This window comes from Phalacrocorax carbo, chromosome Z (assembly GCF_963921805.1).
Source record: "Phalacrocorax carbo chromosome Z, bPhaCar2.1, whole genome shotgun sequence".
Classification (NCBI taxonomy): domain Eukaryota; kingdom Metazoa; phylum Chordata; class Aves; order Suliformes; family Phalacrocoracidae; genus Phalacrocorax; species Phalacrocorax carbo.
The window spans coordinates 55,058,771-55,073,105 of NC_087548.1; the positions used below are offsets into that span (position 1 = coordinate 55,058,771).

A 14,335-nucleotide genomic window follows, 5' to 3' on the forward strand; every position below is an offset into this window, starting at 1 on the left:
TAAATTAGTTCTTTATGTGTTGGTTGGAGGAGATGGTGCATGCACTATCTTCACAGGTTGGTGCAGCAATCCATCCACTGCTTCTACTGTTTCCTCCTGTAGAGGAAGAACAATAGTGAGGAGAAGCATCAAGACTACGTTTTCTCTCCCATAGAGTTCTAGTTCTTATTTCTCTCACATTCCTCTACTGGTCTGCAGAAAGCAACGCATCTCTTGGCATTCTTGTTAAGTTGTATGAAGTGCTTGACTGGGTCCTGCAGGGGTGACTAACAGGACAATTTTTCTGCCCCATATCATTTCCTCTGTGACTTTCCAAGCACAACAGCTATTGGTCAAACTCCTGAAAAAGCATATACTAGAGAACAGGAAAGTAAACCTGTTTGAAGTAATATAATTTTAATTAAATCAGAGTTAAAACTGGAGTTTCCTAAGTGCGATCTGAGTTAATGCAGATAACACCCCAGGCTCACTGTCAGTTTGCTGAAGTTGGTGACCTTTTAGCATGCCATTTTGAAGTGTGGGAGGCAGAAGACGGAGCCCTTGGCTCTCACACCATACATGATGTTCTTAACAGAAGGTAAATCTCATAAAATTAGTGGGTTTAGGTAATTTGGGATACTGTGAATATTTGCAGTAGGCAAGAGTTAGCAGTTCTTGGTTTACAGTGGACTTTCTTGAAATTGCATAGCTAGTTATGGTATGGGTACAGATCTTTATCTTACCCTATTAGATTTTGCAGTGCTAATTGATATCGCTGTATATTTAAATACATAATGTTGGCAACATGCTCAGTGAAATGCCCTTGATTCTGGAATAAGTGTTACCTATTTAGGATGTGGGGAAACCAACAGTCTTTGTAATCTTCTTGGCCATGATGCAGATTTTGGGTATTTATCTCTTATATGTATTGATCCAGTACAAGGTGCTGTAGTTGTGTTAAGGGGAACATATTGTGCTAATGTGTTTGTGTGTTTGTTTTAAACTATGTATTTCTGGCCATTTTGGCTAGGTAGTGTTTTTTATGTCTAAAATTAAACAAATCAAGTACATGTGCAGTTATTTAAAAATGGAAAATTCTATAGTGCAAAAATCTTTTCTGCCTTATGCTAGAAAATGAAATGCTGTAGTATAAGTAAAATGCACTGTTTCAAAATGCATAAGTAACAAAACCCTAATTTAAAAGCATTAGATCCTTTTCCATTATGCAATACGCAGCTCAGTTTTTATATAATTAACAGAATAATGAGCTTACAGTGGAACACAATAATTACACTTTTAAACATGCATGCTTGAATAGAAAACCTCATTAATAAAACCACTTTTCTAAAAATATTAAACTATTTTACCATACCTCATGGAAAGTTCATAACAGATGTCAGTGCAGTGATTAATTTTGAAATACAGTGCTGTAGCTAAGGCTCTGTCAAATGTGTTCAGCAGTAATTACAGTGATTTGAAGGTTTGGTTTTTGCTTTGTTTTTCTTGTTTCTGTTCCCCCACCCCAGCTCAGAACATAAACCTGAACTCTCCTTCTTGGCTGCAGTCTCCCTACTTATGATCTTCTTTCTGGTTCAAAGAAGATGCTCCCTGGTTTCAAAAATTGCTATGGCACTTGGGCTCCTGGGAGTCTACAGTTACCGGGCAGCTATTGGAAATGTCATATTTCCATGGCAACATGACAGCAAGGATATTTCAAAGTAAGTTAATCAACAGATATGTAAATCTATTTCTAGTGAGGTGTTAACACTTTGGATATCAGGGGATGAGGTGGGAGGGGGCTGGAATCACATTTTTATGAATAAAACTATTTTGTAGGTGGCCAGCACTCAGTTTTTGTGGTCTATACATAATTTTGAGCCCCATGAAAGATCTTTCAACTGTGACAGATCAGAAACCAGTCAGATAAGGGGTCATGGAAGACAAGTAGTAAAAGAGTTGTCTTCTGGATGTAATAAACTTTCTCTCACACTAATTTTGAATATGATGTGGATACAAATGGTTTCTGCTGGAGCTTCGTAATTGGGGGGCAGAGATTCACAAGATATGCAGAGATGGAAAAACCCTGCAGGAGATGATCTTAGGACATGTAGAAGATCAGATTTGCTAACGAGGCATATTTTACAACAAATATTTTTCTATATGTATATCTAGGTATATTTACATACATTCAATCTCCTCAAATATTGAAGATTATTCTAGTTGTATACTAGTGTTAACATTGTGTGCTAGTTCTGCTGAACGTGAAAGTAATTGTAATCTTTACTTAGTCTGCAGGATTTGGCTGTTTGAAACATGCCTGATTTCTGAGTGTGGCCTCTAGTTTTGCTTTGTGTTTGAGTAAAAACCTTGCAGAAGAATATTGTCCTTGCAATATGAAGAAAAATATTGCAGTGTGGGACAGAACATTAAATACAGCAATTGAGCTGCAAATAAAATGTGATTAGAGAACTAAGTGGAGTACTTAAATACAAAAGGCAAAGCATTTGCTGGGAACTTGTTTGTTCTATAGTCATCATATTGATCACAGTTACAACAAGAAGGATATGGGCTTTTTGTGTTATTTCACCTTAAATAGCAAACATGGTATTTTGCTTAAAGTATGTCAGACCTTTATATATCTCTGATTATAGAGTGGTTTAAAAGTTACTGTTACTTTTCAAAGCTTTAAACCCTTTAGATCCTCTCTGTAAGCTGTTTGGTGATAGCTTGGAGGGTTAGCAAATGCAGGCTCTGACCTTTGTGTTGACATGTATTCCTCACCTGGGACAGAAAGTGTGGTGCAGGGCTCTTTCCCGATATCAGTAAGAAAGGACCAACAACAAATGTGTAACAAAATAGCTGTTCTAATAAGAGTACACAGAGGAATATAAGTAGTGGGTGCCTTCAGATGCTGGGAACCCTGCTTTCATGCAGCATCAGACAAACCCCAGATGAATCTTCCTGTGGCACACTGATCCTATACCATGATGCCTTCTATTTTGTGTAAACAAACAAAAAAAACCAACACCAAACCCAAAAAAACCCATGCAAGCAACAAAAAAAACCCCAAACCACCACCCAACCAACCAAAAAAACCCCCAAACCCACCAAACCTCTGCCCTGCAACAAAAACAAAACACCAACAAACAGAAAAACCCCAACCAACCAAAAACAAACCCATGTGTCTAACCCTGGCAGGTCAGAACATTGTTTCTGTTGTAATGCCCACCAGCACACGACACAGGCCAGCACAGGGGTTCCAGTATGGTCCCTTGCAGTGGCTATTCACGCTAACATGTGGGCCTCTCAAGCCTAAAATACAAGGCCTCTGTTGAGAAGGCGTGGTTTGCCCTAGATCGCTATCTCCTCAAACACAGTATCTTTGGCAAGGCTCCCAATACAGCATGTCGAAAAAGATGGCAGGTATGTTAGTAGATTTTATATGTGAGCTGATGGGTTGACATAGTGACCCTACCACATCTTTATTAGATGGCTAATGGGATAAATGGTGAAAGCCAATTTAAAATGCCACAAAGAACAAAACCAGGACTTTCTTTTAAATGTGTCTAGAGGTATCTTTAGTGTATTCATGACATGGAAAAGCTCCAGATACAGGTGCAAAGTAGAGGTAGTTTTGTGTAATATGAGAAAAAGTTGTAGGTAGCCACTGCATTTTTCATGCATAATGCTTTCTTCTGTGCTGTGAAATGCCCCCTCTCTGTACCCTTTACTGAAGATAAATATTTTCTCTGAATGCGAGAACTGCTGGGAGGTGGGTGAATGAGGGAGAAGAGACAATTGAAGTGTGTCCTGTCTTCTATGGCTTTCACTAAGATAACCTCTAAATTAAAAAATGCAAGGAAGTAATTTGGCTTTCCATTTTCATCAAAGTTCTTTTAAAAAATGATAGTTTGTGCAGGGAAAAAGATGAGTATATACCATGCTGACACAAACAAAATAATAGTAGTGCATTTTCTGAGAAATTGGTTTTTTAGTTTGAATTTCCATCAACCAGTTAATTTCAGTTTTCACTTAACTCATTTAATAGTGACAAATACCCAAAGCTATTTCCTGAAGTTTTACCTCTAAGTTTCATGAATCTATTTGAATAATTTGAATATTTTATGGTAATAATTACATCAGAATTACCAGAGATACTGAAATAGGGTATGGAATTTCTGCATTAGCCAGAAACATGGGAACACTAAACTTTACTGGGTTGGTGGTTGTTGTGTTGTGTTTTGTTTCCCGCTCCCTAAAGGAAAAGGCCAGCGGTCCTTACCGGGAATTTACAAAAGTCAAGTCCCTTTGCATAGACCATTAGGTATGAGTTTGAACTTTTGAAAGCTAAACCACAGAACAGAACACTGTATTCATGTTTACGAAGGCCACATCACTATCGTGGTGGTTTTGCCTTTTTTCTTGGTTCTGTGGGTACAAAAAGAAAACCGAACACTGAATACTGGTACTTATTATTTCTCCTCTTGCTTTTTGATTCTCTTTCCTGTATGTGGAAAAGAAAGACTGAATTCAAGCTCATTTGTTAGTAATTGTTTGAAAAGAAAGGTGACCTTTCAAAGACAGATAACAGATAAAATATATAAATTTAAAAGGAGAAATTTATTATTATCTTGACTAGTGGTGTGTTCTGTGGTCAGCTAGTTACACTAGTTACACCAAGTGTAACTGCACTTTACTATTTTTAGTATGATGGTCTAATCTTCCATATGTTATTAAGTCCACATGACTCAAGAATCCTCACTTCTGGGTGAATTATATTAACTGTAGGAGACCGTGTTCATTCAACACTCATGTATAAAGTGACTGGTAAACCCTAAGGATAGTGCATATTAAATTAATGTGTAGATAATGTGGTTTTTATCTTTTCCAAGATTTAAAAAACAGATTTTAAACCACAAAATTTTGATTATGCTCATTTGGTCAACTCACTGGACTATTACTAAACTTAGTGCACACTAATATGATCTGTGATATTTTTTGCTCAGTAAATGTAAGAATATCAGTGCATTCTGACTGATACCTGCTTTCACTTTCTTTGTTCCTTGGGCCTTGCACTTCTAGAATAGCAAGTCACAGTTTTTAAGATTACTGGCCCTTGTTCTTGTCAGGTTTTTGGACAAGATGCTGTTCTTTCTTCAGAAACTGACCTTAACTGGAAATTAAGAGGCCACTGAATTTGTAGGTGTAATAAACATAGCAGCAGATGCTAATTACACTTAATACTTAAAACATTCTTTTTTTTTTTGTAATGGGATTGCTTAGGGATTTGAAAAATGTGTACAGTTACAAGGACAAAATATGCTGGTATAAACAAGCATATCTATATATCTGTGCAGCTGTGTAAGGTGAGAAAATGTCTGAAGTATGCAGAAATTTCAGACTGAAATAAGGAACTTAAAATACTGTCACTGTCGTTTTGGTTGGCAAAACTGAAATGTATGTTTGTGTGAATGAGTTGAGAAAAATAACTGAACAGCTTAAAGGAAATAGTAGTTTTAAAGTAAATTTAATTCCTGAAATAAAGTTTCCATATCACTCTGGGGAGTATTTTTTGAGAAAGTCATTATGCTATATAAATAGCATATTTATATTACTATATTTATGGATCTAGACCTTAAATAGTAATAACATTTATCTATGTTACATTAATTGACATGTAATTTTATTTTTGTGTTTTAGATTAGTTTTTAGCACAATCTGTTTTCTTTGCCAATGTTGATTTGGAGGTGCTGTAATTTAAGTATGAACCATTTTTAGAAGTTTTTTTATTTGAGAAAGCGCTCTCATGAAATTGGCCCTGTACTAGCCTTAGAATTTAACCTGTTTGGAAGAACTACATTGGTCTTGCATCCCTATTGAAAGACTTTTTGACCTGTGAAATAGATATTAGTAAGTAGCTCATATTTTTGTTTTATTTATTAATTATTATTACTTTTTTTTTAATTTCCTCTTTAGGGGGATTACTGAAGCTCGTTTTGTTTATGTCTTTGTTCTTGGCATAGTCTTCACTGGCACTAAAGATTTACTAAAGTCACAGGTTATTTCTACAGACTCCAGTGTGAAGAGTACAGGATTGTGGGAAGTGTATAGCGGATTGGTTCTACTAGCAGCCCTTCTATTTAGACCGCACAATTTACCAGTCTTGGTGTTTTGTCTGCTGATTCAGACAATGATGACAAAATATATCTGGAGACCTTTGAAATCAGATGCAGCACAGATTACTATCATGCACTACTGGTTTGGCCAAGCTTTCTTCTATTTTCAGGTAAGCTGAATACTTTCCTTGCTACAGGGTTGGCATGGGGAATAGTTTTTGAAAGAAATATTGTCCATTGTGAGTAAAATGCCAACTAAATCTCAGAGAGGAATAGTTTACTGACTTCTCAGAAGGGTTTATTTTCTTAACTGTATTATTAATGTTTTGTTTTCAGAATCAGGGAAAGATGCATACCTTGATAACTTATCCTCCATCTAGATTTCTGAAAGTGTCCAAATATTGGATACCTCTACTAGGGTTGATTTTGGTTGTTAGGGGGCCTCCTAAGTACTGTTCTGGTGATAACAAATTTAAAAATTTCAGACGAGTTGGTTAATACAAATAAGACAGCCAGCTTTTTGTCCCTGATTCTTGAGGTTTACAAAACCTTTGGTAGCATCACAGTAGGTCTACATACAGTTTAAGACTGAAGGGAAGTTCTGTGACAAGTTAATGTCTCCTATGAGAATCAGAACTAATCGCCATTCTTATTGTATCAAATGGTATCTTCTTTTCTGATGAGCCTTACTAATTTCAAAACTCTCCTCGGCGCTGAAGCTGGAGAGGTTCTTTCTACTTTTAATAATGTTGGAAACTTAGTGTAGCAGACTGTCTTAAGAGGGCATTTATTAAGTTGGGAATCAGGTTATTTCTGATTTAGGAGAGGCTTTCTGCTGCAAAATTTCAAGGTGAGATCTGCTTTGGCTTTACTTTTGAGGATGGCTGAGGATGTTAAAACTGTGGTCAAGCTTAGGATTCTTCCTATGGTTAGTACTGACTGAGGATTGGCTTAACTTTGCTCTGAGAGTACATGTCAGGATAGGGAATTGCTGATGGGGATAAGATTGTCATGATTCATCCCTTCCTAGCCAGTTTTCCTGCTCAGAGGACATAACATTTCTTGGTTGAATGGCTTTTGCATGTCTTGAATGTTACTGTTCAGGCAATCAGCTCTGATTACGGCCTTCTGAGAGCAGGCCTTAGGGGAGTTGGTTAGAGGCTGAAGCCAGGCACTTTCAGTACTGAGGTACCAAGCAAAAGCAGCTGCCAGAAATTTAATGGTGGGTAGGCTGGCAAGAAAATCCTAGTTATGGAAAAAGGAGTAATAAAGAATGGTTTGAATGTTTTCATAAAGCACCCATTTTCAGTGACGACGAATTCTTAGTACAGTTGGCTGAGAATTTCACAGAACCACCAAATCACAGAAGAGTTGAGGCTGGAAGGCACCTCTGGAGATCATTCATTCCAACCTCCCCCTGTCCAATGGCAGGTCAACCAGATCAGGTTGGTCTGCACCATGTCCAGTCTGATCTTAAATACCTGCAAGACTCTGCAACCTCTCTGGGCAGGTGGTCTCAGTGCTTGACCACCCTAGCCAGTAAAAAAAAAAGCTTTTTCTGATGTTCAAGAACATCTTGTATTTCATTTTGTGTGTGCATTGTTTTGCATCTTTTCACTAGTCACTACTGAATGACTGAGAAAGTCAGAGTCTGACTGTCTTCTTTACTCCCCCTCATCAGGTATTTATACACATTGTGATCCCTGCTGAGCTTTCTGGTCTTGAGAGTAAACAGACCCAGCTCCTTCAGATAGATGTTTGTATGACAGATGCTTTGATCTCATTATCATCTCTATGGTGCTTCAGCAGACTTTCTCCAGTACATCCATGTCTGTCTTGTGCTGAGGAGCTCAGGACTGGACACAGGAGCCTAGATGTGATCTCACCATGCTTAGTGGAGGGAATGGAGCATCTCCCTCAACCAGCTAGAGATGCTTCCCATCATGCAGTCCCAGGTGCTGTTACTGTTGGCACAAAAGACAAATGGCTGGCTGATAGACAACATGGTGTCCACCAAGATCCCCATGCCCATCTCTGTCAGACTGCTTTCCATATGGTTAGCTCCCAGGCTGACCGAGGTCATGGGTTTATTTCTCCCCAGGTGATGGATTTGACACCTGGGGAGGATACTGTTAAACAGCCTCAGTCCCAGTGTCAAGCCCTGGCATTGATCACTAGTTACTGGCCTCCAGGTTGACTTTGTGCTGCTGATTGCAACCCTGTGAGACCAGCAGCTGAGCCACTTTTCAGTTCACCTCACTGTCCGCTTTGCTAGCCTGGGCTGCATCAGTTTGCCGGTGAAGATGTTATGAGAGATGGTGTTAAAAGCCTCCTTGTGAGGTGAAGTGCATGAGATACATGTAGCCCATGTATCTTCAGGCCAGTACGGTATGATGGAATAGAAAACGAGGACTTTCTGAAATAATTTACCGTGAAAATATCATGAGGCAGGTTAAAATTGGTGTCTTCTCTAATCTGGGTGCTACAAAAAATTGGGGAATAACTTTTCTGGAAGAACTTCCATGAACTTTGGAGAACGTGTTTGCCTGCTTCAGAAATAAGCTATCAGAGGCTATAAAGAGCATGATACCTTTTTCCATTTATTTACGCTATGCTAAACTTTTTTTTCTATACCAATAAAAATATATTTATTCAAGACCAGTAAAAGGTAACAGTTATATCTGATAGCATGTGTCAGGTTTTTTTAGTGGTTTTATACTGGTGCCTGTGGGAAGATAGAAATATGTTTTAAGTTTTTTTCTTTTTCTTCTTAATGACTAATTTTTTGGACTTTCAACCATCCTTGCAATTTTTACAAGACTGGAAGAAGTGATTTCCATTTTAATTGGCTGCATATTGTGCCGTTGGATATCCTGCATTTTCAGGGCATCCACCCACACCCCATCACACCCTGCTGGCAATTTTGACATTTGTTCTCGATGTGTTTCCTTTGGAAGTAATAACTTCCAGCATGATACAGATTTCAGCAAACTTCACGATATTGTAAAATTAGCTCTGACAAGGGAGTCTCTTGCACATAGGCGTGCTGCTGAATCACAGCATCCAAGGCTCAGAAAGGAGAAATTCTCCATCTCTTTGTTGTGAGCTGGATTGCTTGGTTGGTCTTTGTGCATCTCCTGTCACTCTAAAATCTGGAGAATGAAGGGTGATAATTACTTATCAGAACTTCTGGTAGAAGCAGACCAAAGCTTTTTTCCCTGCGTGTTGTTTCCCATGCTGGTTTATTATTAAGTCCGAGATACGAAACAGAGGAGATCCAGATAAGGAGCTGCGTTTTTATGTCCCATCACATGTCTGTAAACTCCAGAGATTGTTCTGAATTTAGCAACAGCTTAGCAAAAATTCTGACAAATTCTTACTCTCTTTAGCGCAGGGCTGTTTAAAAAATGTATCAATTTCTGAAGAACTGGCCAACAGTCTTTTGCAGAATTTTTTTGGCTGTCTACTTGCAAAACCAAGGTGTGTGCCTATTGAGCATGCCCAAGACAGAATAAAATGATGAATGTATTATAATAGAACAGGATGGATTTTAGAAATTGGTTGTGGCCTATTTCTCTATTTTCTCTAGATTTCTCTATTTTTCTATTTTTCGAAACATCCTAGAGATGTTTCAAAAATGAAGAAATCAATTCTGCTAAGGGAAAAAGTGCTTTTAAGAGTCAAGACAGATGGAATTTTCCTCTACCCCCCACTCCTTAGAGAACAAGTTTTCAGTTGTCTTTTAAAAATGCTGTAAGTACATTTACATTAGATGCCCTTTCTAGAACAGAGATTAAGAGTTTGACCAAAATACCACTCTTCAGATGTTAGCTTTCTTCATTTGTTCTCTGTTGAAAAAACTGTGGGTAGGGAAAGGAACAAATTGAGTCGTACAATGCCAAAAGCAGGTGGTTTTTTTCCCTTCACAATTGAAATCAATTATCTGATGTGCAAAATAGTAGTGTAGAAAAGTAGAATGGTCAAGCTGATAGCTCATAAAATTACTGATGCTACAGAGGTCCCTCAAAATCTAGTTAATGTTCTCTCTTCAATCGGTAGATTTCTCCCATTGTGTTCTGAGAATAGGTTTTCCTGTCTGGGACTCTAGATCCAAAAATGGAAGAAACTTCTTCCAGATATTATGTTTAATTTCATATGCTTTGTATGCAGGTTTGCTCAGTATGCAGCATTCTGATCTGCATCACCAGGGAAAATAAAAAACCTGACAACCTACAAAACCCACTTCTTCATTAATTATTTTTCTTGGATATATTTAACTTCTTTCCTTTCCTTTCCTTTGCATTCAGACTCTAGAGTACAAGTGACTTGTTGCAAGGGAAGAACTGCTGTTTGTGTAGCTTAAAATCAGGATTGAAGTGTTTTCTTGATTTATTAGTGGCACATAATTAACTGGCAATCATGTATTAATGGCACTTAATGAGCTTAATAAGTGGCAGTCCACTTAATGGACTGTAGATGCAGGATCCATACTAGATACACAACAGGTGAACACTCACCAATTTCTATACCATTTTGTATACCTGATTTGAATAAGATCTAGGCTCCACCCCTGCACCAGGATCCTTCTTCCAAACACACAGAGGTAACCCCCGCTTTAAGGTGTGTTACAGACAGTCTTTTCTCATGGCAATGCAAGTTCTCCTGTTCCCTCACACGTCTTGTGACAGATGCAGGCACCCAAGCTTTAGGTGTTTGTATATCCCAAGAGTACCATAGATGAGTGACCTCAGGAGAAGCCATAGGTTATGTTAGGTGGTTATGTAAACTTCCCAGATCTTCCTTATCTGAGCGATGGAAGGTGGAACTCTGAAAGTACACATACTTTTCATGATGTAGCTTTCTGGTATAGTAACAGATTTCAATTGTTTGAATAAACCACTTAACCTTTTTCCTTTACCTTGTGGGAAGAACAGGAAGGTCTTTGCTTGGTGACAGCTTTCAGATCCCCTCCTTACTTCTGTGCCTTCCAGTGAAGATACACCATTCTTACTGAGTAAATTGCAAGTGTCCCAGTTATAGTAACTACCTGTCTCGGCCATGACCATCAACAGAGATGTCTTACATTTTGACTGACTTAGGAAAGGGTTGTATTTCAGACAGAGTATGTATCATTTGTTCTCAAATACTGAATAAACATTAGGGAAGTGCAGCTGGGCTGTTTCTGCTGGAGGAGTCCATCAAATTCTCAACTTCAGTATTGACCTCTGTTTAGCCTGCCTTGGTACCAGCTAGTCGTTCATTTACTACATCTGGAGCGAGCAATATCTGTGCTTGCATGCTAGGGGAGAGATGTGAAGGAAGGACAACTGTATTATTAGGTGTGATGTGCACTGCTGGCATAGATAAAAATGTCTTCCCTGACTTCCTTTCCTCAAGGTTTGCGGTTACTAGAGCTACCACTATTAAACTGGCTGGGTTCAGAGAAGTGCTAGGTTTTTAATTTCCTGACAGGCATAAAGAACTAATGTAGCATACAAAATTGATAGCAGGTTTATGGTTGAAATACAGCAGTTGAAAAACACTGAAATTTGTTGTTGATGTAGATCAGATTGGATACTAAATTTAAACTGTGCTAGCTAAATGAGGCAGGAGAAGAGAAATATAAACTAAATATAAAACCCTTCCATCTGGAAATAGGAGAGAGATTTGGAGAACTACTTTTTGCACATGTCGTGCTATGATTATCAGGAGAATGAGACTTCTTGCCCATGTTGCTGAGCCTTTAATTAAATCTTGGTAGGGAAGAGGGTACATAATGACAAAAGCAGTAACTGTCTCACTAAGTGTGGAATGTAAATGATAGCCTTTTGAATATGATAGTAAAAATAGCCTTGTCTGGGTAGCATATTTAATGAGTGGGGTGGGGTTCTTTCAAAAAATATTGTAGAGTCCTTAAAGACTTCATGGAGGTATAGCTGTGAAAATCCTAAATGAACAGAGTAAGCAAGGTTCATAGGAACTGATACTGTTTTTCATTAATCAGTTGGTATAGTTTATGAAAGTGAGGGAAAAAAAATGAAGTGCCTGAGTGTGGAAGCTAATATTTTGGTATTAAGTGGAAGTAGAAAAAAAAAAAAACAACAAATTAAGTATAGTTGAAAACAAATGTCTTGAGCGTATACTTCATTTTGCATTCTACACTTTTTCCTGTGCCGGGGCTCTTGGTGCCTCTCCTATCTAGGAATTTAGTTTAGCGGAGTTTGAGGTCATCTCCTTCACTGAGAGGAGCTGTTGGGAGAAAAGGTAGAAGGAGATGCTTAACTGCCTGTGCTGTGTCACAGCTGTGTAAGCAGGTATGCCTGTGCCTGTTTCATACCTTCTTGATCCTGATCTGGACATGGACCTGCTGGCTGGGTTTCCTGGCCTAATCTTGGGCCTGCTTTGTCACTACAGTCTTGCTGTGTGATCCCTGGACTGTGTCTGGCACTGATCACTGCCTCTGGATCCAGTCCTGACCTGGATAAGCCATGGAGCATTCCCAGTCCTCCTGACTTACTGCTCTCACCTGCCTTGTTTTCACACTCATTTCCCAGCTGATCTTCCCTTGCGAACCATCTGGTCCTCGCTGCATTCTGATGATGTGAACCTAGAAGGGAAATTTATTAAACAGTTGTAACTTACATGGGATGACTACACATTAACTTGTTTTTCCAGCCCTTTAGCAGGATTTTTGTGAATAGTAAGCAGTGGAAAAGGTCGCTAACACAGGTTGTGCAGTATTCATGCTTGGAGGTTTTCAGAGCTTGGCTAGATAAAGTCCTGTGTTATTTATGTGGAGCTGGGTAAAACCACTTTGGTTTTTAGTCTTGTTTTAGTAGTAAGGATCTTTGCTTTATTTATTGCTTTGTGTAAATTGATGAAGAGAAACGAAGTTAGAATACTCCAGTATTGTCAAACAGATATGAAATTAATACATTTAGTCAGATCGTTACTTATTTGTCAGGATATTATTGCAAGCTTGAGAACCTCCTGATGAATTTTTCAACAAGCTTGGATGATTGATTGTTTTCTCCTAAGCCTTGAGTTGTCCACATCTCATAACTCATCAGTCACTTCTCAGAAGTGCTACTTGCCCTTCAGCTGTGCTGAAAATAAAAATAAATATCTCAGTTATTTCGCTTAACTATAGCAGCTCCTAAAAAGTTTGTTGCTGTAAATATGTTGCAAAATATTTTAGTTACCTTGGATGAAAGCTCATAAATAAACAAAAATTCCATGTATGTATGTATTAGTCTTGCGGGTTTTTTTCCCACTCTTTGAGCAGTATATCTGCAGAAAAGGAGGAAGAAAATACAGTCTCTTAGGACTTGTTTATATTTTCTGGTGGTTTTTTTATCATGGGAGGAGAACAGAATAGGTTTGTATATTTTCAGAATCATTTATATCAAATTCATCTTGCCTTTAGGTAGAGGGATGGACTGAGTGACATTTTAAAGTGGCTTATAGCTTTCTATTGTTATGATTTCAGAGCATTGCAGGATGTTGGAGAAGACCTCAGAAGGCCCATGGTTCAACACTCTTCTCTGAGCAGGGTCAGCTGTGAGGCCAGACAAGCTTGCTGAGGGTCTTGAAACCTCCAAGGGTGGAGACAGCAGAAGCTTTCTGGCCAACATTTTCCAATGACTTAATTTTTTCACCTTAAATTATTTGCTTCAAATAATTAAAATAAATTCCTCATTCTGTGTTTGTTTATAGAATTCCAGTTACTAGAAAGGCATACAATTACGTGAAGGGCTCAGTGGAAGTGCAGGAGCAGTCTATTGTGCTAAGTCAGTTGTTAGACAAGCCAGAAGCATGCCAGTTTTGTCTTGCACCTTTGTGCTTCTCAGTACAGTGACTCTCATTGAGATACTGCAGGTAACAGCTCACATTCAGCGAGTGATGTGGTATCTGAAGTTTTCAGAAAAATAATTGCAGCTGTGAAGAGGGTTTTAGATTGTTTTTGTGACTGTCTATGGAGGGATTCTCCTCTGTAACCGTAGTAAATATCCTAGTTAGCTTCTCTAGCCAGTGCTCTTATAGTTGTGCTTCATTGATCTAGATCATGACAGATTATTGTGGAACGCTTTTATGCAATAGTGCATTGTCTCCTGTCGCTTTTTGCCCTTACCACAATAAGCTATTGCACTGTTTGAAATACTTGAGTAATACTTTAAAATAAATCACTCTGAATTGTCAGTTATTTATGTATTGTATGGAGTATTAGAAGTTATAAGCTA

General features: G+C 38.3%; 1 protein-coding gene across 8 annotated transcripts in view; it reads left to right on the forward strand.

Annotated features, from left to right (window-relative positions):
* The window catches only part of PIGG (phosphatidylinositol glycan anchor biosynthesis class G (EMM blood group)), an 86,092-nt gene that overhangs the window by 39,595 nt on the left and 32,162 nt on the right, over positions 1–14,335 (forward strand). For 6 of the 8 annotated variants that reach the window (XM_064439273.1, XM_064439274.1, XM_064439275.1 and 3 more), the window contains 2 exons: positions 1,506–1,697; positions 5,956–6,265. In XM_064439273.1, coding sequence (XP_064295343.1) covers positions 1,506–1,697; positions 5,956–6,265 — 502 coding nt within the window. Of the gene's footprint in view, positions 1–1,505; positions 1,698–5,955; positions 6,266–14,335 lie in introns of those variants that run through there. The other 2 variants (XM_064439277.1, XM_064439278.1) reach the window with 2 other exon arrangements.